This window comes from Cyanistes caeruleus, chromosome 3 (genome assembly GCF_971803275.1).
Source record: "Cyanistes caeruleus chromosome 3, bCyaCae1.hap1.1, whole genome shotgun sequence".
Taxonomy (NCBI): Eukaryota; Metazoa; Chordata; class Aves; order Passeriformes; family Paridae; genus Cyanistes; species Cyanistes caeruleus.
Genome location: NC_141703.1, coordinates 15,680,907 through 15,700,701, shown reverse-complemented (window position 1 = coordinate 15,700,701; position 19,795 = coordinate 15,680,907). Strand labels below are relative to the sequence as shown.

Here is a 19,795-nt window from a genome sequence, read left to right as displayed (position 1 = left end):
CCATAAAGAAAGGATGAATTGTCACTGGCCACTAGACAGAAACAAATGTCAGAACTTGTTTACATCAGGTTCAATCGCTTGGGCCAGTTCGTTTTTGTATCCTTAACAGAAAATTTAGGCTCAGTATTTTTTAACTCAGCTTTGATGTTTCACTGCTTCTAAGACATTAGGTTATAAATACAATTTTTATCTGTTTGTGGAAAGCTGTACATTATATACTGAGGTGAATCAAATTACCACTTACTTCTCTGGAGGGCTGATTTTCAAAAAGCCACTTTGTTTGGTATCACAGGAGAGGGAGGGAACAAGAGCAAAGAATGGGAAGGTCAAACATGTATTCTGTTAATAGGTACAAAGTGAAGTGGCACATGACTCATCAAAAAGGCACTCCAGAGTCAGGTATTTTTTCCCATCACATTTCCTTCAAGAGCTTCTAGAGGTTTCCTTAGTATTCTGTCCTTACAGTTTAAGAAAAAAGAAATGGCATTGGGGCGAATAATTTACTTCTTCATCTTCTGTTTTCATGATCCACTCAGTAAATGTACCCAATCAAGATCTGGTACCCAAGAGACTGGGATACAGACCAGATGAGTGGATGAATGACAGCTGCATTTCCACTTCCTCCCTGAGGATGTAAAGCCTTGAGACTACACCCTCCCTTCCAGCAAAGATGATCCTGTCATCAGAGGTGCACATATCTGGGAAATCTTTAATCAGGATTCTCATAGCCTCATAGCTACTTTCTACTGTCCACATCTGTGAACTAGAACAAAAGCCCAAACTGAAGCCTTCCTCTCGCTTGAGAACACAGAGGCAAAGTAGTCACACTGTGCAGGGCACTGGTCACTTCCCCTTTCTCTCATCAACATTAAGTTGCTCTGTGCCCAGAAGTGTGGAAACCCACTCCGGCAACACCAGTAGTAGGCTCAGCAATATTGAAAGCTAAAAGAGTTCGTGAAAATAGGAAGGTAACATCTTAATCTTGAAGGTTGGACAAGACCATTTAGAGAAATCAAAAATGCCACAATATACTTGGTGAATTTTAATTAGGATAAAAAGCAACAGGCTAAAAGTTACAGCACCAATATCACAAATGAGACAGCAGTGCTTTACTGTCAGTGATACTATTTACAGTTATGCCCCAAATCATCTATTTTATTTATTCATTGAAATCTGTTAAAGATATCAAGTCATATCTGTGCTCCTTGCATAAATGTACAGCGTAACAGTTTGGATATTTGTACTTGAATTAAGAAAGTGATTGTTTAATGCATAACTGAAACGATTAATGTTTAAACAGTGTATTTCACTGTGAAGTTATTATTAAAGGTAACTTAAAAATATCACATGTAAAAATGACAACTGAAGAGCTGGTACTTAACAGGTGAATAAAGTCTCTTTTCAAGGATTTAGCACTTTAAACTCATTTATTTTCTTGTGTGTTTGTTCTCTTAAATGACCCCAAACTTTAGATTACTTAGTAGACTCTTTCTTGGATTATACAGAGACAATAGTGCTATCACTGTATGTAGCTACAGAGGAATCATTCATCAAGGAATAAGATAAAGAAATTTTCCAAGGTTATAATATGGAATGTGAAGCACATCTTTCTTCACTTACGTATTTTTAGATACCAGGAGGTGATCTGTAAAGTGAGAGACATTCAACCTTCACTCTTCTCTCTATATCACAGTTCTTATGCTACTTCTCACTCGTAGCAAGAGGGGAATTATCAAAGGAACATGAAGAATGTACGTGAAGGCCAGTGATGCACCAAGGGCATGGCCTCCTGCCCTCTCTGGCCCTGCCTGCAGTATTTTACACCTGCTCAGCATGCAGCAGCCACACCAAGCAGGAGAACCAGAAGACTGTCACTGGAAGGAACAAGAGTTTCATCTTTAACTCAAGATCTAAAAATTCACTATTGAAAAACATTAGTCCAAGAAATGTGAGCCTCATCACAAAGTGGGAAGCGGTCAGGCATGTCCTTTCTTGAAAATCTTCAGATGCATAAAATATCTAGCTACTCTAAAGGTAATCCCAGACACTTCTGGGGAGTGAGCTATTTGGTTAAAGTTGAGCATACCTTTAAATGCTAAGGATGTGAATCTTATCACAATCAGGACTTTGATCTTTATTAGACCTCAAATGGTTAAGAAAAAAGGTAAGCTTTGGTAAATTGAAAAATTTTCACACAAATAAATTATAAAACCTAAAGTGAAAGAATCAGAAGAGTCAACAAAAAGAAAGGCAGGAAAAAAGATACCAAGTAAATCTAGACTTATTAGTGCAATGGATCACCGCTGATGAGACACCAATTAGACAACAGCTTACACCGCACAAAGACTTGGAGTGGTTAAGCAAAAAAGAAATCACAGAAATTATGGTAGCCTTTGATGGAACATTTTACAAATAATTGTTTTATGTAGGCACAAAATGCCTACCAGGTCACAAAAAAAAATTCTGAAATTTGTCCTCTGGCTCAATTGTGACTGTAATGAACCACCTCCTTTTCAACTTTTGTGGCTACAGAGAACTTCCCTAAACTTTAGCCCTTTGCCAGTTATATTCATTGCAGATGTGAAATTAGATCCTTCTGCAGACTTACTACTCAAAGTCCTTCTGTTTTAACAAAAAAAGAGAAGTTTCCCAAATCAGGTAATTTTTACACAGGTGATCAGAGGAACTTACTTAAAGAAATCAGATTGTAAGAGTAGTAGCAACATAAATTAAAATCACCACACACAGAATATTAGGTATTTCTACCGTAAAATCTTTATTATCTATTGGACTGGTATTTGCTAAATATATGCTTTCCACAGGATGACTTGGGGAATAATCAGCTAAAATGCATCTATTACTGAAGGGAGGCAAATAAACAGTAAAAAAATTCCAGCAAGCTTCCCTTTGAAAAGTTGTTAATGTTCCAAGTTATCTAGAGGAAATAACTTATATTTGGCAGTAGAGATGATCACTGCACTGAAACAAACCCCTGTCAGCATAATTATTCGGACTGGCTAAGCAGCAAAGCTTTAGAAACAATGCATCTTACACACTCACTAGAGAGCTCTTGCAGGTAAGACAAAGGATTCCATAAGCTGCTAAATCATGAATTCTAAAATTATTAATCACTTGAGGCTGGAAATGGGCATTGCCTGATCAAGCTGCCCTGTGATGCTCAAGGATGCTCAATATTCAGGGAAGAAATTGCTGGAACAGAAAACAAGAGGGTTGTCCTTTCTGTGCATCAGTAAAAGACCACAGTAAGATGCTCCACTCTGACCAAGATTTTACCCACTATTCACACCTCTCTCAGACTTCTTTTGTACCAAACATACATCTGGTAGCCAGAATGTTCCTCCTTTCAGCCTTAGGACTGTGTTCCTTCAAGCACAGCCAGACATGAGTAAAATAAAGACATCCTTTCTTCAGCTCCTTTCCCAACAAAGATGTGCTCCCAACTACAGCATGAAGGCCAGCAAAGGCATTTCAACCCGTGCTAGCAGCATTCTCCATGAGTCCTGGTGCGTTGGATAGATTTCTTTCTCTCACAAAAAAAGAAATCTGGTTACCTTATTTTACCACCCTTACCAAAACACTTTTTCAATCTAGTCCAGTCAGGCAGTGGTTATAATATTACACAGAAAAAAGATATTTTTGAATCTGCATGAAATAGATAGGTACATTTTTTAAGGATAAATGTGATGAAGATTAAGACTGTTTTGCAGTTAAACTGAATCACTGATGCTATATAAAAATTTTAGGAAACAATAATTGACCTAGTCACATTGAAATCTCTTAGGGGATAATATAATTTCCTATGATTGATAAATTGTATTCCATCAAAGCTTGATTCAAGCTTGTCTTTTTTGCCAACAGATATGATAGCAAAAGCTAAAAATAGGATTATTTTCTTTCTTGAACTCAGTTTCTCTGAAAATAAAATCTTGGTTTGGTTTGATTCAGAGGTTTTTATGGTCTTTTTCAGGGCAGAGAAGAATTTTGAGAAATGTGTGAGAAATAATCTGGTCATTTTAATCAAGGACACATTACTGATGCTCATAAAGAAGAAATTGGATCCTCCTATCATTTTTGCAGATGTAGACCCTACCAGCTGAATATGGCGTAGTGTGCCAGTAAAGCAGGGAAAAGTTGCACTCATTGAAATTTTGGCCTAGCAAATGTGTAGAATGAGAACCAGAAACGCTTTCCTCCGTATTTATTCTTTGAACAGGAGAGGTGTAAATAAATTATTTTAAGATGACATTGATAGATGGGACTGATGCTATACCTTTTTATTTGGATAAAAACTGGAAGAAGTTGCAGGTCCTCAAATGATCTCATCAAGAATTTAGCTAGAAATTATTAATAAACTACAGCTTTTAAAATCTGGAAGAGAAATGCTACACATGCTCAGATTAACTTTTGACTGAATTACTATTACAAAAGCAATGCACTGGTACTTACCACATTGTAAAGAGTCATCCTCTTCTACTGTTGTGTTATAGGTCCAATCCTCCTTTCTCCAGCGTATAACACCACTATCCTGGCAGTCCTTAGATTGTGTTATATTTGCCTTGTCCCACATTCTGAACAGGTACAGCTCCCCAGTCATACCCTGGCCAGGTGATGCAGCTGTACCTTGCAGCTTTGAACAGCCAAGTAAAAACTGGCCTTTTCCAGGCAAATTGACTTTCCCATTTAGTTTCTTGTGTAATTTTTCTGTTCCATTTATGAATACCTTCATCTCCTCATTGTCACTTTTCCACTGGATACATATTTGGTTCCAAGTGTTTTTACGAAGTCTTACTGCAGTATTTATTTGTTTTCCAAACAACCATATCTTCAATTTACCATGATCTCCTGTAAGTCCAAGATCATACTTATTTGCAGAGAGATTGGTGTGAAGAGTTTTTTCTGCATATACATATGCTGTCCATGGACTATTTGAGGAATACAGCTTGAGGTGCACACAGACAAGGAATTCTCGCAAGGGATGCAGAGAAATTCTTGAAGACATACTCCAAGGATCTTCACATGCAGTCTTAAAGACGGCTTTGTATCGCCCTAGGAAATCCTCCTGATCTAAATAAAGAAAAGGTGATTTGTAAAATGATTTAGTCTTAATAAAGAACTTTTATATGAAAGTTATTCTTCCATACAGTTCCGTTTCTAGGCATTTTCCTAGGAGATTTCAAAACAATACATTAACAAACAATCTTGCAACTTACTTCTTTGGCTTTATTTTTGTGGTGAGGAAGTGACAAATTTGGAGGCAGTCAATAAATCCTAGCTGCTCATTAAAACTTTGAAGTAAAACTTATGCACAAGACCAAGGATGACCATGTAGAATCACAGAATCATTCAGGCTGGAAAAGGCCTCCAAGATCATTGAGTCCAACTGTCAACCCAGCACTGCCAAGTCCACCACTAAACCTTGTCCCCAAGCACCACATCTACACAACTTTTAAGCACCTCCAGGGATGGACTCAACCACTTCCCTCCACAGCTTGGTTCAACGCTTCGCAACCCTTTCCACAAAGAAACATTTCCTAGTATCCAATATAAACCTCATCTGGTGCAACTTCAGGCCATTTACTCTTGTTCTGTTGCTGCTTATTTTGGAGAAGAGACTGAGCCCCGTTTCACTACAACCTCCCTTAAGGCAGAGAGCAATAGGGTCTCCCATGATTCTTTCTCCAGGCTAAACAATCCCAGGTCCCTCAGTTGCTTCTCAGAGGACTTGTACTCCAGACTCTTCACCAGCTCTGTTGCCATTCACTGGACTCGCTCCAGCACCAAAATGTCTTTCTTGAAATGAGGAGCTCAGAACTGAACACTGGATTTGAGATGTAGCCTCACCAGCACTGAATACAGGGGACAATCACTGCCCTGTCCTGCTGGCCACACTATTGCTGATCCAGGCCAGGATGCCACTGCCCTTCTTGGCCACCTGGGCACACACACTGGCTCATGCTCAGCAGCTGTCAATCAACACCTCCAGATTCTTTTCTTCCATGCAGCTTTCCAGCCACTCTTCCCCAAGCCTGTAGTGCTGCATGGGGTTGTTATGACCCAAGGGCAGGACCTGGCACTTGACCTTGTTGAACCTCACACAACTGAGGCTTCATTCTGCTCCTCATTCCTGTCTTCCAGCTTAGGGGGCTGGGTACTCTGAGACTAAGGCAAAAAAATCTTGAAGTACACCAGCCTTTTCCTCACCCTTTGTCACTACATTTCCCCCTTCATCCAATAAAGGCTGGAGAGTCTCAGCTGTTTTGTTGCTAATGTATTTATAGAAAATTTTTTGGTTTTTATGGCAGTAGCTAGACTGAATTTTAGTTGGGTTTTGGCCTTTCTGATTTTCTCCCTGCCTAACCTTAAGGCATCCTTGTAGTCCTCCTGAGTTTCCTGCCCCTTCTTCAAAAGGTCATAATCTCTTCTTTCCTGAGTTCCAGCCAAAGCTCACTGTTCAGCCAGGCTGGCCATCTTCCCCACTGGCTTGTCTTTCAGCAGAAGATGATCTGCTCCTGCCTCTTTATGAATTCCTTCTTGAAGAAGAATGTCCAGCCTTCCTGGACTCCTTTACCCTTCAGGGCTGCTTCCAAAGGGACCCCATCAACCAGTCCCCTAAACTTGCCAAAGTCTCCCTTCCAGAAGTCCAAGGTGGCAGCTCTTCGGACTCCCCTCCTTAAGCATTGAAAAATCAAAAACTAATTTTGTGATTGCTAAGGCCTCCAACCATCACATCATCCACCAACTCTCTCTGTTCATAAACATCAGGTCCAGCAGGCACCTTCCATATAAAACAAGTAGTTCCAAGACAATTCCCCAAACACTGAAACTTGATCATACTGTTTAGTTCTTGCAGGTGCATTTCCTCCATTGTCTCAGTACAGGAAACGACAGGCTTTTGTGGTTATAGATGTAAAGTCTTGGGAGCTGACTCTTATTTTGTGAAAATATGCACGCTTCAATTACATTATCATTATCATTGTTGCTTCCTTTATGGTGCTCATAGCAGCAACAAAATAAGAAAAAGTTCCTCTGGAACATGAAATGGAACAACAGAAAAATGAAATAGCCTGTCAGATGTTCAGCCAGTGCAAGAGAACACACTACTGACACCTTTAAGGAGGTAATTATTTATCAGTATATGCAGAGCTTTTATGTATGCTCCAGAGGACATAAGGGATTAATCACGATTGGTCAGGGTTGGAAAGCAGAAAAAGATCATCCAACATAGGAAAAAACCTTTTTCATTAGATCCTCTGTAAGAAGACAAACTTCCAGGCAACTTGGATCAGGGTTTTTTTCCAGGGTAGGTTATGTTCATAATCCTAGCTAGCTGTCAAGATCACAGCCAGTTCTTCTGTAATGTTCTCATGCAACCAGAGCACCAGCTTTCATCAGGCCAGTTCTGACAACTTTTCTATCTCTTGACCTCCAGGCTCTCAAATTTCTTTTTCAATAGCAACAAGGAAAAACAAGGAGAAAGTTCCTAACTTCCAAGTAAAGCTTGATAGGTACAAGCTACCAGAAATGTTTGGAACAGAAAAGTTATCAATCCAGTTTCATAAAAAGTCATTCATACTTTTGATTCTTGTTGCATCCTAGATTCAAGACTCTGTGATGCTAACTAGCAGAAGTCTGCAGGCATTTTTCACAACCTGGAATCATTACAGAAATTATGCGTGACAGAAGTGTCATACAAGGCCATAGACCAAACAAAAATTCTCTGGGTACAGGCTAAAATTAGGTGAAAATCCTAACAAGCAGACAGATGATTTTGAATGGTGAGTTAATACTTAGATTGGTTCTAAATGGCAAAGGAAAAGAAAGACATACTTGGCCCAACAGCAAGCCTCTCCTGCCTAACCCTGCAGCATGAATTCACTCATTCAGTTTGGCCACTTGTCAGAGTCTGAAAGCAAAATCTGGGATACTCAGCTAAGAACACTTCAGCATGGAAAACTAATCTTTAAAATTACTTAAAAGCTGGATGAGGAAGACTGGATGGGAGGGGAAAGTGTCACAGAATATGAGATTTTTCAAAATGGGGGCTCAAATATACCTACCTTTTAAAGTAATATTAACACACATCTCCACCTTACAGCATGGACAGATCATAAGGAAATCAATTATATAAAGGAAATGGCCAGCTAGTTACTTGCCAACACTGGTGACAGTCTTTCCAAATAAAAAAAAAAAATTGGTCTTTCATTATTAAGTAGAAATTTTGCTGAAAGTTTTGAAAGACTTGATGCAGCAGCTGTTCCTCAGACAGTATATGTCAGAAGTATACTTGCATGACTCATATAGCCTCCAAAATTCCTGTAACCAATGTTGAGCACGCAGAGATGGCCAAATTGACTGGTAAAGGAAGTTTCCTGACACAGCTTCAAAACTTGAAGTCACTGTTAACTATCCAAAACGCCACACTGGAATTCCATTCCTGAGCAAAAATACTAATCAAAACTTGAAGTATCGTCAGCAGACTTGGTTTTGGAAGTGAACAAATTCTGAGAGAGGCTTGATTTCATGTTAAGCATTAAATCAGTGTTGATATGCCAATAGTGGATTAAAGGGCTGGTAAATACTATTACATTCTTTAGTTCTTGGGGAAGCCAGAGTAGACACAAACTTGTAGATGAAAACAGTTGTTGGTAGCCAACAGAAATTATGCAAAATGAGATCAATCAGCTGATGATTCTCCTGATAATCCAGAAAGACTGCTATTGATATGCAAGGCCTGAAGAATTAATTTAAACTAAGAAAAGTGTTTACATAGAAAGGTCTACCCTTCTGGAAACTGTAAAGCTGGCCCACTTGCTCTGAACAGTCATTTAAAAAAGTGCCAAAAAGGGATGCCAAAATTAAGAGAATACATACCAATACTATCTGAATTGTTACAAGGCTGGAAGTTTTAATATGCTTTATCTACCCAAAGAATGCTGAAAAAGCAGAAAGGAAATCATAATCATAGTCACAAAAAGCACTTTGTTGTTCCAAGTGAGTGCAGTACAGCATTACATTAGGAATTAATTATCAGTATTATCTTGACTAAGTCTCCTTGACATGTGGGTGGATACATTGTAAGCAGGAGATGACATTACAGTAAAACCTTTGGAAGATCTGTTAATCATCACTTATTTTCTCAAGCAGCGGTGGTTGTGGGCTGTGACCCACCCTTGACCACGGAACCAAGGAGCTGGAACTGCCTGTGCTCTGACAGAGCCATTCCTGTAGTCTCCTTGCATGCAGACAATACAATACATTCAGAAAAGCAGCCATGAACACACCTTTATCACCACACCACAGAAAAAGGAGCATAGTGGAAAGAATGCTTCAAACAGCTCCAGAGTAAGAAAAATCAAGAAAAAATAAATAATGGCAATTAAAAAAAAAGAAATAAAAAAAAAATCCCACAATTTGGAGTGAAGGAAACTCCATTCAATAGTAATCATGGGATGACTTTCCAATGTCTTCTGCTGTATTTGGGCATATAAACCTTTTCAGAAATGCAAATTTTTTCTTCTTACTATACTTATCTCTTACTTCACTAAAACTAAAAGCAATGTACTTAATAAGCATGTTCTCTTAAGCCCTAAAAGAAATCCTGAAACATATGCATATACCTCCAAAAGTTTAAAATTAACTTTCTGAGAATGACAACACAAACCAAAAATTAATCTCTTTCTTTTTCCTCAACATTTTTAGATAGTGATAACTAGTATCTTTAGAAAAGATAGCCAACTGTAGGTATTAAGAATTAGACCTACAGGAGCAGATTCTCTCAGTACATAAGAACCAGTGTTATTTTCCTTATGTTACTAGTAACCACTGGATGAGAACAGCTGAGCATTAATACAGTCAGGTATTCTCTTGAATAAAAATAGTCACAAGCTTACGTGTCTGCACAGTCTGGCTTTTAACTAATAACAATAATTAATAACAATAATTAACTTTCTTGCAAGTGTTTGCCACCTGTGACACGTTTGGCTTGCTACAGACCATTAAAATGACGTCAAAAGACTCTTATATACTCACATATCCCATCTAGAGCTCATAACTTGTTTTCATTAAAGTCTAAAACTAAACTTTCTACATGTGACTCACTTGATTCTGTTGAACATTTTGAAATCTGAATCTAAGAAATGTTTCCCCAAAATCAATTTCATCCCTCCTTTTCATTCACAGCTCTATTTGTTTAGCTGGGGATAAACACCACATTATCCAACATCCAGAGCATCAAAATAAAACAAAACACAAGAAGTTTTTCTCTCTTCACATTTTTTGGAGAACACAAACATATTCTGGCACCTCAGATGAGGAGAGAACTGAGTAGAGATGCAGCTGACAGTACTAACTGCTGACAGCCTAAAACCAAAAAAACCCCAATAAAATAGGGGGGAAATGTAAACACACTCTTGTGTTAATTTAGCCTTCCTTGATGATTACTGACAGTTGTAAGTGATACAAGGGTGAAAAATGAAACCCCTCTTTGCTTGCTTCCTCAGAACTTCAGATACAGTTGAATTTTCCTTGGCAAAACTCTTCAATGACACATCTGTCCATCTGCTGAGCAGCTCTGTCCTTTTCACTATTTAAAGTACAAGAGGTTAACACCTCTCCATCTAAGCAGCAGGTTTATCACCTGAATCTCAGATTCTGCCTCAACAGAAACATTTTGTAAAAGTTACCGTAACTGCAGAATTAGAGTCAAAACTAATCTAGTCTGAACCTATGAAACCTCACTGGCTGTACTATGTTGTTAAGCAGGCAGACTTAAATGTAAAAAATCAGGCAGTAAATCTGAACTGCAAGAAGTTCTAACCTAGAGTAAAATAACATGCCATGACACAGAAAGCAGCTTCTGAAACTAGCTATTAAATACGCAGCAAAAAACACTCAGATTTTTAAATACACTAAGCACATTATTAACATGATAAATGCATTACACACTACTGACATAATGAAACTTCATGAATGACAAGTGCTGTTCTCTTTATCAGCTAAGGTCCAGAGCAGTAACAGACTAACTATCAGTTTACAGAACAGCCATGAAAAAACACAAATTATTTTACCTCACTTTATTCTACTTTACCTCACACAAAAGCCTCACCATGTCAATTATCCACAAGAACCTTATGCATTTATTTTTCATTTACTGTTACATAAAGAGCATAAACTTCCAAGTTCAAATATGTAATTTCTGTTACATGTTTTGGACTTTATTACCTTTTTCTTAGCCATATTCAGATCCTCAACCAAGATCAATGCAGAAGATGTTCTACACACACACACCCTAAACAGAGCAAAGCTCAAAGCATCTTGTGGTGTTTTTTTAAAAGCAGTATAAAAGATGTAACAACATGTTTTGAAAATAATAACACTTCCTGCTCAAAAAAACCCAGCAATAGAATAATTTGTCTTGTTATTACAAACTGTGCTTTGGTTCTCTCCTCATCAATAGTCTAGAAGAAATTACTACCAATGATTTTTATGAAAACATAAAAAGCATCCAAAATGCTAAGCACCAACTGTTTAATTTCTTGTTAGGGACAGTTTTTCTTCTTGATTTCAAGAGGCAAAATCTTGCCTGTATGAATATATTCAAAAGTCCTATTCATCAAGACTAATGTTATTTATTTGGAATACCAACACTAGACAAATCAGGAAAAAATTCTCTTACCTTTGCTTGCTGTAGCCAAGAACAACTGAAGTAAAAGCACTGCTTGAACAATTCTGAATCTCAAGAAAACATCCTGTATTCTGCCAACACAGCAGTGCTGTTTTCCCCAGGCAACCATTCTAGAAGAAATAGATAAATAAACCACAATGACTAGGAAACGTGTAGGTGTGTGAACATTATGACAAAATATGTTTCCAACATGAGCATAAATCTTCACAACCCTGTTATACTATTGGGTATATATTGCACAGAAATGTGTGGATACTCTGTATATTGCCAAGACACTAAGGGAGAAAGAGATGTTTGCTGAAAGAAAAAAAACAAAAAAACACCTCAGCCAAGCTCTAATTCTCCAAAGACTACAAATACATCAGAGCACGGCCATGACTCCTTGCACAAATAAGACTTTCAGCATTTGAAAAACAAATAAACCCCTCCAAAAGATTTGCACACAACAACAACAAAAAAAAAACCAACAAAAGCTGACAGAGCCAGCATGGAGAAGTTGTCTAAAAGCTTTAATAAGTATGTAGGAAACCATCTCTTCAGTCCACTACCCACATGTTCTCTCATGTGACACTAACATCAACACTATGAACTAAGAGGCAAGATTTTGATTCCCAATTCTCATCTCATTATCAAAGCAAGAAGCTACTGAAAAAAAACCCAATAAAAACAAACAAACAAAAAAACAACAAAACAAAAAAATACCAAAACAAAAAAAAAAAGAAAGAGAGAGAGACAAACACCATAAATCACTGAGCATCAAGTTCATGAACAATATCATGAAAACCTGGTTTGTCCACTTTTCTTCCTAGTGATTGTTGTTTAATGTGACCAACAAAACAAAAGAAAATGAGTAGGAAAAGGAATATGCCTCCAATTATAAGAGATACCATTCTATAAAATATTTTTTTTTAAATCTTTTCAAAAAAAGGTGCAACTGAATATTTTGCATGCTGAAAGAAACATTCAGGTGTTTTTTGCACACATTAATTCTTAAATAAAAAAGTTTAGATACATAGTGGAATGTTATTCCACTATTGGAACCATTATGTTCCAATGTTATGTAGCTGATTCTCAAAACATACAAAGCAGTAGATTTTACATATTGAGTATCTTCCATGTATCAGCTTTAGGGTAGATCAGAGCATTCTGCCTGACACCAGAAGTTTCACTTGGCCATCACAAGTTGGGCGCATGTGCAAGTGCATTGGTTAGCACTGACACTGCTCACAAACTGCACTGTACTTCTGCTCATGCTGTGTCAGGCAGAAGTACCTTCCCTTCTTTTCCCCTTTTTTCAAGCATTGTTAAATGGTGAACTCTTTCTGGAGTTTTAAATTTTTTTAAGATTAGGGCTAAAATGTAAATTTTTTGCAAGCATTCACACAAATGTAAATATTTATTAACAATGGTTACTATGGGCTGAATTCTGCAAAAGAAGTGCCACAGGAATAAACTAAGAAACAGTGAAGTTGATAAGCAATTGAAACTTTAGAAATTGATTAAACATACAAGCAAATAAATTATAACCATAAAACAACATAACATAGAAAGCATAAAGCAAAGGCTTTTTAAAAATTGAGAGCACTGCAACATCATTTGCAGTGTTTTCAAGAATTATACATTAAATACTTCTAACAAATAAAAAAGCTGACAAACCACATGCTAGAACAATGGCCATATCTAATATGCACAATCCTATGCAGGAACAGATCAAAACCAAACAAGTAAAAAAAGGCAAGAAATGTCAATGGTGGGCTAGCTTTTTAAAGATCCCCAGGAAACATGTTCAAACTTGTCCTCAGCTTGCTTCTCTGAATGCCTAAAAACTTTGTATTAAGTTGTTGATGGAAGTTGTTCCATCAGCAACCTAAGTAGCAGAATTAAATTAATTATCCAAAGAATATGATAATGAAAATTGTTGTGCCTAAATATATCTGACAACTTCAAGAACTGTGCATTTACAATATAATTTCCTAGGGTTAAATAGATGCTCATCCAAAAACTGTTTCCTTTCTTTGCTTACTTGCATTTCCCAATCTAGTCTCAAATTAGGTCACTTCCAAGCAAAACCAAGCTGCATATTATATCTGTATATATCTATAGTATCTATTCTTCCATTTTATAGGGAAATCTTGTGTACACTACACCATCCATCCATAGTGATGCATTCAGCCAACAAAACAAACACAACTTCCAGCATCCCTTTTCTCTACTACCTAGAAACCAAGAGTTGCAATGTGAATGAGATGGAGCCCAAAAATACTCAGTGGCATCCACAAGTGTAGCCATTGATGCTGGCAAGTAATGAGGTAAGCTGCTTGCTTTGTGTGACGTATGATAACTGATTCAAAACACTCCTAAATTCTCTGATTTTGGTTTTCTCCTTAAGCCTCAGTGCTGCAAACAGATAGACATGAACTAAGCTGACTAGGACAGATGTTTATTCCTGAACCACCAAGCATGCCTTCTGTTTTGTTTGGCAGAGCTCATTAGACAATGATGTTAGTGTCCCACCCCCAGAAATAAAAACTGCGTTACAAAAGTTTAAATATGAGTACAGGAGCCAAGAAATTTCTGGTACTGACTCCAGCCCCGTCTGAGCAGTCTAGCCCTGAGGAGTTTGAATGGACCTTCCTCTAACTCTGGCATTTCACAGTGAGCTTTACTAATATTTGTCCAGTGTTTAAGCAAAAGGCTGTAATAAATACTTTCTGTACGTTTAGGTTTTTATCTCAACTGGGGTTTTTTGACATCGTTCTCACTTAGAGATATGGGCCTGGCAAAGACAAGTAGGTACAGAATCAGAGCTTCTTATTGACTGAAAACAGTTGCATCAAGAGCTCCAAAACTATTCAAAGCTATGAATGAAAATTAATGATCCCAGGCAAAGCAATAAAATCCAGATAGCAGGAAACTGAATAAATGTATAAAGTTAAATACTGACATGGTCACAGCTCAACTGACTTTTGCAATACTTTGGATAGTTACACTAGTGCAAGATTTGTTCCAATGTCCAGATAAAATATACAATTAAAAGAGTTGGGAAAATAACATTTGTGTTCCTTTCTTTTTGCAGCAATATTGTTTAGACACTACTAAAGAAAAATATGCTGCTATATTTGGTATATTTTTTAAGGAAAAAAGCAAGATATGAAATAAAATTTCACCATATCTATTCAAATAATGGTCATATGATACATTCAAAAACATTTGGCCATTATGTTCTTAAACTTAATTAAGACCTTTTTTATTAGAATTCTAAATCTTTATTCTAAAGGACCCTGAACAGTAATGTAAGTGCAGATACATAGTTGTGGACATTACAGAATTAGGTATAAGGTTTTCTTCTCATTTGTTATTAATTTACTCATGTGTTCAAATTAACATTGGTATTGTTCTTCAAAATAGATGAATATGGTGTGACTCGAGGAGTCCAGCATAATTATGCATAGTTTTTGCAGCAGGATGAAGAAATTTCAGGTGTATATCAAGCATTTCTAATTAAGTACAACAGTTACTGAGCCAACCAAGTGTGGGAAAGAATTCTATGCACACACTACAGGTAAAGATATAACCAGCTGGCTTCACTTTCTCAGTAACAACTAAGTGGTTTTTATTTACAATGAGCTAAGTGTCTGAAATAAATGACAATATAAAACATTTCTTTAAGGTCAGCAGAAAAAATAAAAATTCAGAAAATAGAAATTAAAGGCTCAGGCACAAATCTGTCATGTCCTGTTTGCTCTCCATGAAGAGTGTCTTATTTTAATCAATGACAACCTTGTACCCAGGTCTCACAACATTTCACACCATCTTATTAATTTGAAAGTCAAAATATAATTGACAGTGCTTTTCTTAAAGCAAATGAACAAACATACTTGAAAAAATGGATTTTCTTTCTTTTTGTCTGCTGTGTTATACATGTCACAGTTCCGCATTAATATCACGCTCTTTGCAAATTAAAGAGGTTAGTGGAAACAGAGATAGGAAGTTGGTATAAAAAAGGAGTCTGTATTCCTATCAATAATAATTAGCTCTTGCCCTGGTATTTTTCTTTACTACTTTCCAAGTGTGTACCCATAGGTGCCATATAAAGACATTTAGCACTTATCTCCAGCAACTGCTTGCCTTGTAGTACAGCAGATATATTTTCATACGATTAAAGATGAAGAAAGTGCAAAACAGAAACACAGCAGTTGTGTTCTGTAATGTATTTTGTTAAATCACTTTTGGAAAAAATTCACATCCAGATTTCACAATTCTTGTTGAAAATACATATTTTCTGGCAGTCTTTAACATTTAATAACCTATTAGTTCTTTTATGCTACGTTAAGCCAGAGCAGGTTCTCACTGCCAATGCATGAACAGTTGGTTACAGTAACTTATGTTGGAAATTACGGCCCAAAGCAATCATTCAATTACTTCCAATCACGCTGTCTACTGTTACACCTCAAACTGCTTTGTTCAAGCCACACTTATCCATAGCCTTCAGGTCTCATTCTGTCTTCTGTATTTATCCCCTACTAAGATTTTGGATTTCAATAAAAAAAAAAATCCAAATTTATAGAAGCTACTGCTGATGAGGAGGGTAATAATGAATGGTAAGTTTCTGGCTGCTCTTCTGTGACATTCTGCCTTATTCAAGTCTATAGCAGGTAATAAAAGGCTAAAACAAGAGAAACACATTCTACCGCCCAGGTATGAAAACTTCTTGATGTCTTTCCTTTCAGAAATATCAGACTGTAGACTTCTTCCATCAACTCCTTATATTTTCCAGACTGGAACCAAAACACAGTAAAGTTTTTATGTTATTTTTAAATTTTGGCTGAAGCAACTTAGATGTAATAGGGAGGACGCTTATGTTGGAAACTCTTGTGTCACAGTAAATTTTGGCACATACTGAACTTACTGACTTAACAGCAAAAGTAGCACCATTGAGTTTAAAACGTTATTCCATGGGGGGTTTTTTATGTGCTTTTTCCAGAAAACAGTAATAGGATTATTACTGTCTGATAGTAATTTCATTTTCATTAATTTTCTCCAGTGTTAATCATGTCTGTGAAAACTGTATTCTGTATAGTCACAGTGTTCATATAGATACTTTATGTAAAATACCAGCTTTTTCTAAGACCATAATGGTAATGTGTTCAAGTTCAAGGACCTTCCTCCTGACATAAATCTTTACTGTTCAAAGATATTAAAACATTTTACTTGTTAATAAGTGGCTTACAAGAGCAACAAGCTGCTTTAAGCACAGACATCAGTCATCTGCAAAACTCATAGTTCGTTGATTGAGTTCTTCAGAGAACTGGAGGATTGAGTTCTTCAGAGAACTGGAGGATTAACTCTCTGAGAAATACATTCTTTTGTATAGCCTTTCAACTGTTGCAGGATACTGGAATTAGAATGACTTTTTAATATTTTTTTATTTTATAAATGCTCAGCTGTGCAAGTCTTCAGTTAAACTCACAGATTTTCCCTCAGATTCATGTAAAAGCGCAAATTTAATCACTTAGGCCTGTGTAAGTAGATTCAGGAGTGGAATGTGCTATTGGATGGTTCTCCATTATGGACCTTAGGGCCAAAAAACCTGCACTTTTGGGACTTAATTCTCTTGTACAGTAACTTGTGCTCTATACAGTGCAAAAATAGGACAGGGGACAATTACAACCAAGTTTTGTTCTCTCTTACCCAAACTGGAAATGTTTCCCCTCCTCATCCAATTGACACCTGGGAGATGAGCAAGTGGCCTCTCTGTAGCTCTTATAAAAGTTTTACATTAATCAGGAAATCCTTGTCTGCATGGTGTATTCCCTCAAGAGCACAGTTTTACCTACACCCTCTATTAATTCTACAGCAAACTAAAAAGCCCTTCAATGACAATGCCTGAGCAGGTTTCCTGTTAAAAGAATTTACAAAGTACTGATGAAGCACTTCAAGCAGACATGCAATAAAAGTAGTTACACTTGCCACAAGTCTGATTATTTCAATTTCAGACAGGTTGTTTACATTTCCCTTAATGGAGGGGGGAAACAACAAGATGTGTTCTGCAGAGTAGAAGACCACACAAACGCTGGCACATCAGAAAAGATTAAAGGAATACTGTGCATGTACCTTGAGGAATATAAAAGCATGAGAAAGGGTATACAGAGATATAAGCACAAAAAAGTACAAAAAAAGATTCCAAAAACCTTTGTATTCAGCCACAGGACTTGATGCAGAGAGAAAAAAGGAAGGACAATGACTTTTCTAAACCTCAAATATTCATAATCAGTAAATTATGTAAGCAGGCTGTGAGAAGTCAGGTGAGCACCAGGCATGCCAAAAAAGAAGCCTGTCCAGCTCATGCTTTCAATTTTCCTACTTAAAAAAAGAGAAGAGCAACTTCTGAAAGTTTAATCTTACTGTAAGTGGAGGAAAATAAAAAGTAGTTGTTTCTGCTCAGTTTACACTTTTCTTCCCCACTCTTCTTTCCAAGCTCTCTTGAATAGTAACACCCTAAAAAATAAATGTACTGTGATTTCATCCTAAACTTCACTTTATGGACTTAACAGGTCTCTTGGATCTTGCAGTTGGAGCCATTAAAATTTCTCTGGAAGCTAAGCACAATATTTGGTGGAGGTTTTTGGTTGAAAGAGGGGGGTGGAGGTGGTTTATAACAGTCTGTCAGACTCTTTCAGTCAACAGCCCAATGACCAAAACTAACAGTTTGTACCACAGAAATAGAACTCATCTGTTTGGAAAGATGGCTGCACTGAATCGAGCATCTTCCAAAGTCCCACTAAAATTCTGATACAGAACATGGCATCACTACCTCATACAGCCTAAGGAAATACAGTCGTGTTGGCACTTCAGTCTCCACACGGGGTAAATATTTAGGGAACCTCTATTAAGACATTCTAGGAAACAGAGTTATGCCCGAACAGCAATCTGGGCTTCCTTTAGTATTTCTCCTCCTCGTGGGTCAACGTGTCTGCAGTGGAACAGGAGATGGTACCATTGCCCATGTTAGGCAAGCTAGTCAATAGCAAACATTCATGAACACTTTAAAGTCATCACATAGGTGAGTAGATGGCTTGAAAGCAACTTCAGACAAGCTTATTTAAATCTGAACCATTCCTGTGTGCACACCCACAAATGTATCAGCTCAAAAAATTTATTTTGTACAACTACACATGGCTTTTTTCACCAACTCCACCTCTGTCAAAGAGTGATTAGCTTTCTCAAAAATAAAGCACAATCACCACATTTCTGACTTGCCAAAACATAGATGAGGATGAAAAAAGAAAAAGCATTTTTAATCCAACTTATATGGACACATGGACTATGCTATGAGTAAGTAATGGAGGAACAAAGTCACTTCAAAACATGAAGCCCATCAGAAACCCATTCAGTTAGCTTATGCCCATAATTAATTTGGTGCAAAAGAAACAAAGGTATTCAAAGTCTGGTTGGGAACTTAGAACTTAAACATGGAGTTTAGCAGCATTCACAATTAGGCATGCCCAAATGTCTAACAAATCCAGGCACAGAGGCACAGTCCTTTTTTCTCTAAAGAAAGTGATTTACAAAGACAATATTTTGACCACTAAAAGCATCAGTAAAAGAAGATAAGTTTTGTTATGTGTGCACAGCAATATTTCCACAATTATCATAATCACATTACTCCTTGTCATTCTAATTCTACCATTTTTAAAAGTCTCACATCTTGTCAAACATGACAACTTCAGGCAAACCTTCTGATGGAACTCTTAGACCTTAATGATTCCTTTATGATTCCTTTAAGGAACACCATACATAAGCAAATTGTGCTCAATTTTTGAGGGGTTGTTCTTTTTTGGTAGCTAAGGCATCACTTGAGGTACTCGTGCAAATTTCAGAAAACAGAAATACTGTGATAAATTCTAGTAATTTTCTATAAATTCTATAGATTGAAAAAGTATTTTAAGTAGATTGAAGAACTTTATAAAGTATTTATTTTCTATCTACTGTCTCATCTAGTATAAGCAACATTCATCAGTTTTCCTTTAAAATGAACAAAAATAAGCCAATCATGTTATCATCATAATTATATCATCATAACAACATATA

At 36.9% G+C, this 19,795-nt stretch overlaps 1 protein-coding gene across 11 annotated transcripts in view; it reads right to left on the bottom strand.

The window, feature by feature from the left end:
- Positions 1–19,795, bottom strand: part of ADGRG2 (adhesion G protein-coupled receptor G2) — a 56,517-nt gene that overhangs the window by 33,339 nt on the left and 3,383 nt on the right. For 6 of the 11 annotated variants that reach the window (XM_086879969.1, XM_086879968.1, XM_086879967.1 and 3 more), the window contains exons 2-3: positions 11,696–11,814; positions 4,468–5,085 (exon numbers count right to left, since the gene is read on the bottom strand). In XM_086879969.1, the coding sequence (XP_086736095.1) occupies positions 4,468–5,085; positions 11,696–11,813 (736 nt within the window). In that variant the 5' untranslated portion in view covers position 11,814. The remainder of the gene's footprint in view (positions 1–4,467; positions 5,086–11,695; positions 11,815–19,795) is intronic. The other 5 variants (XM_086879972.1, XM_086879975.1, XM_086879973.1 and 2 more) reach the window with 1 other exon arrangement.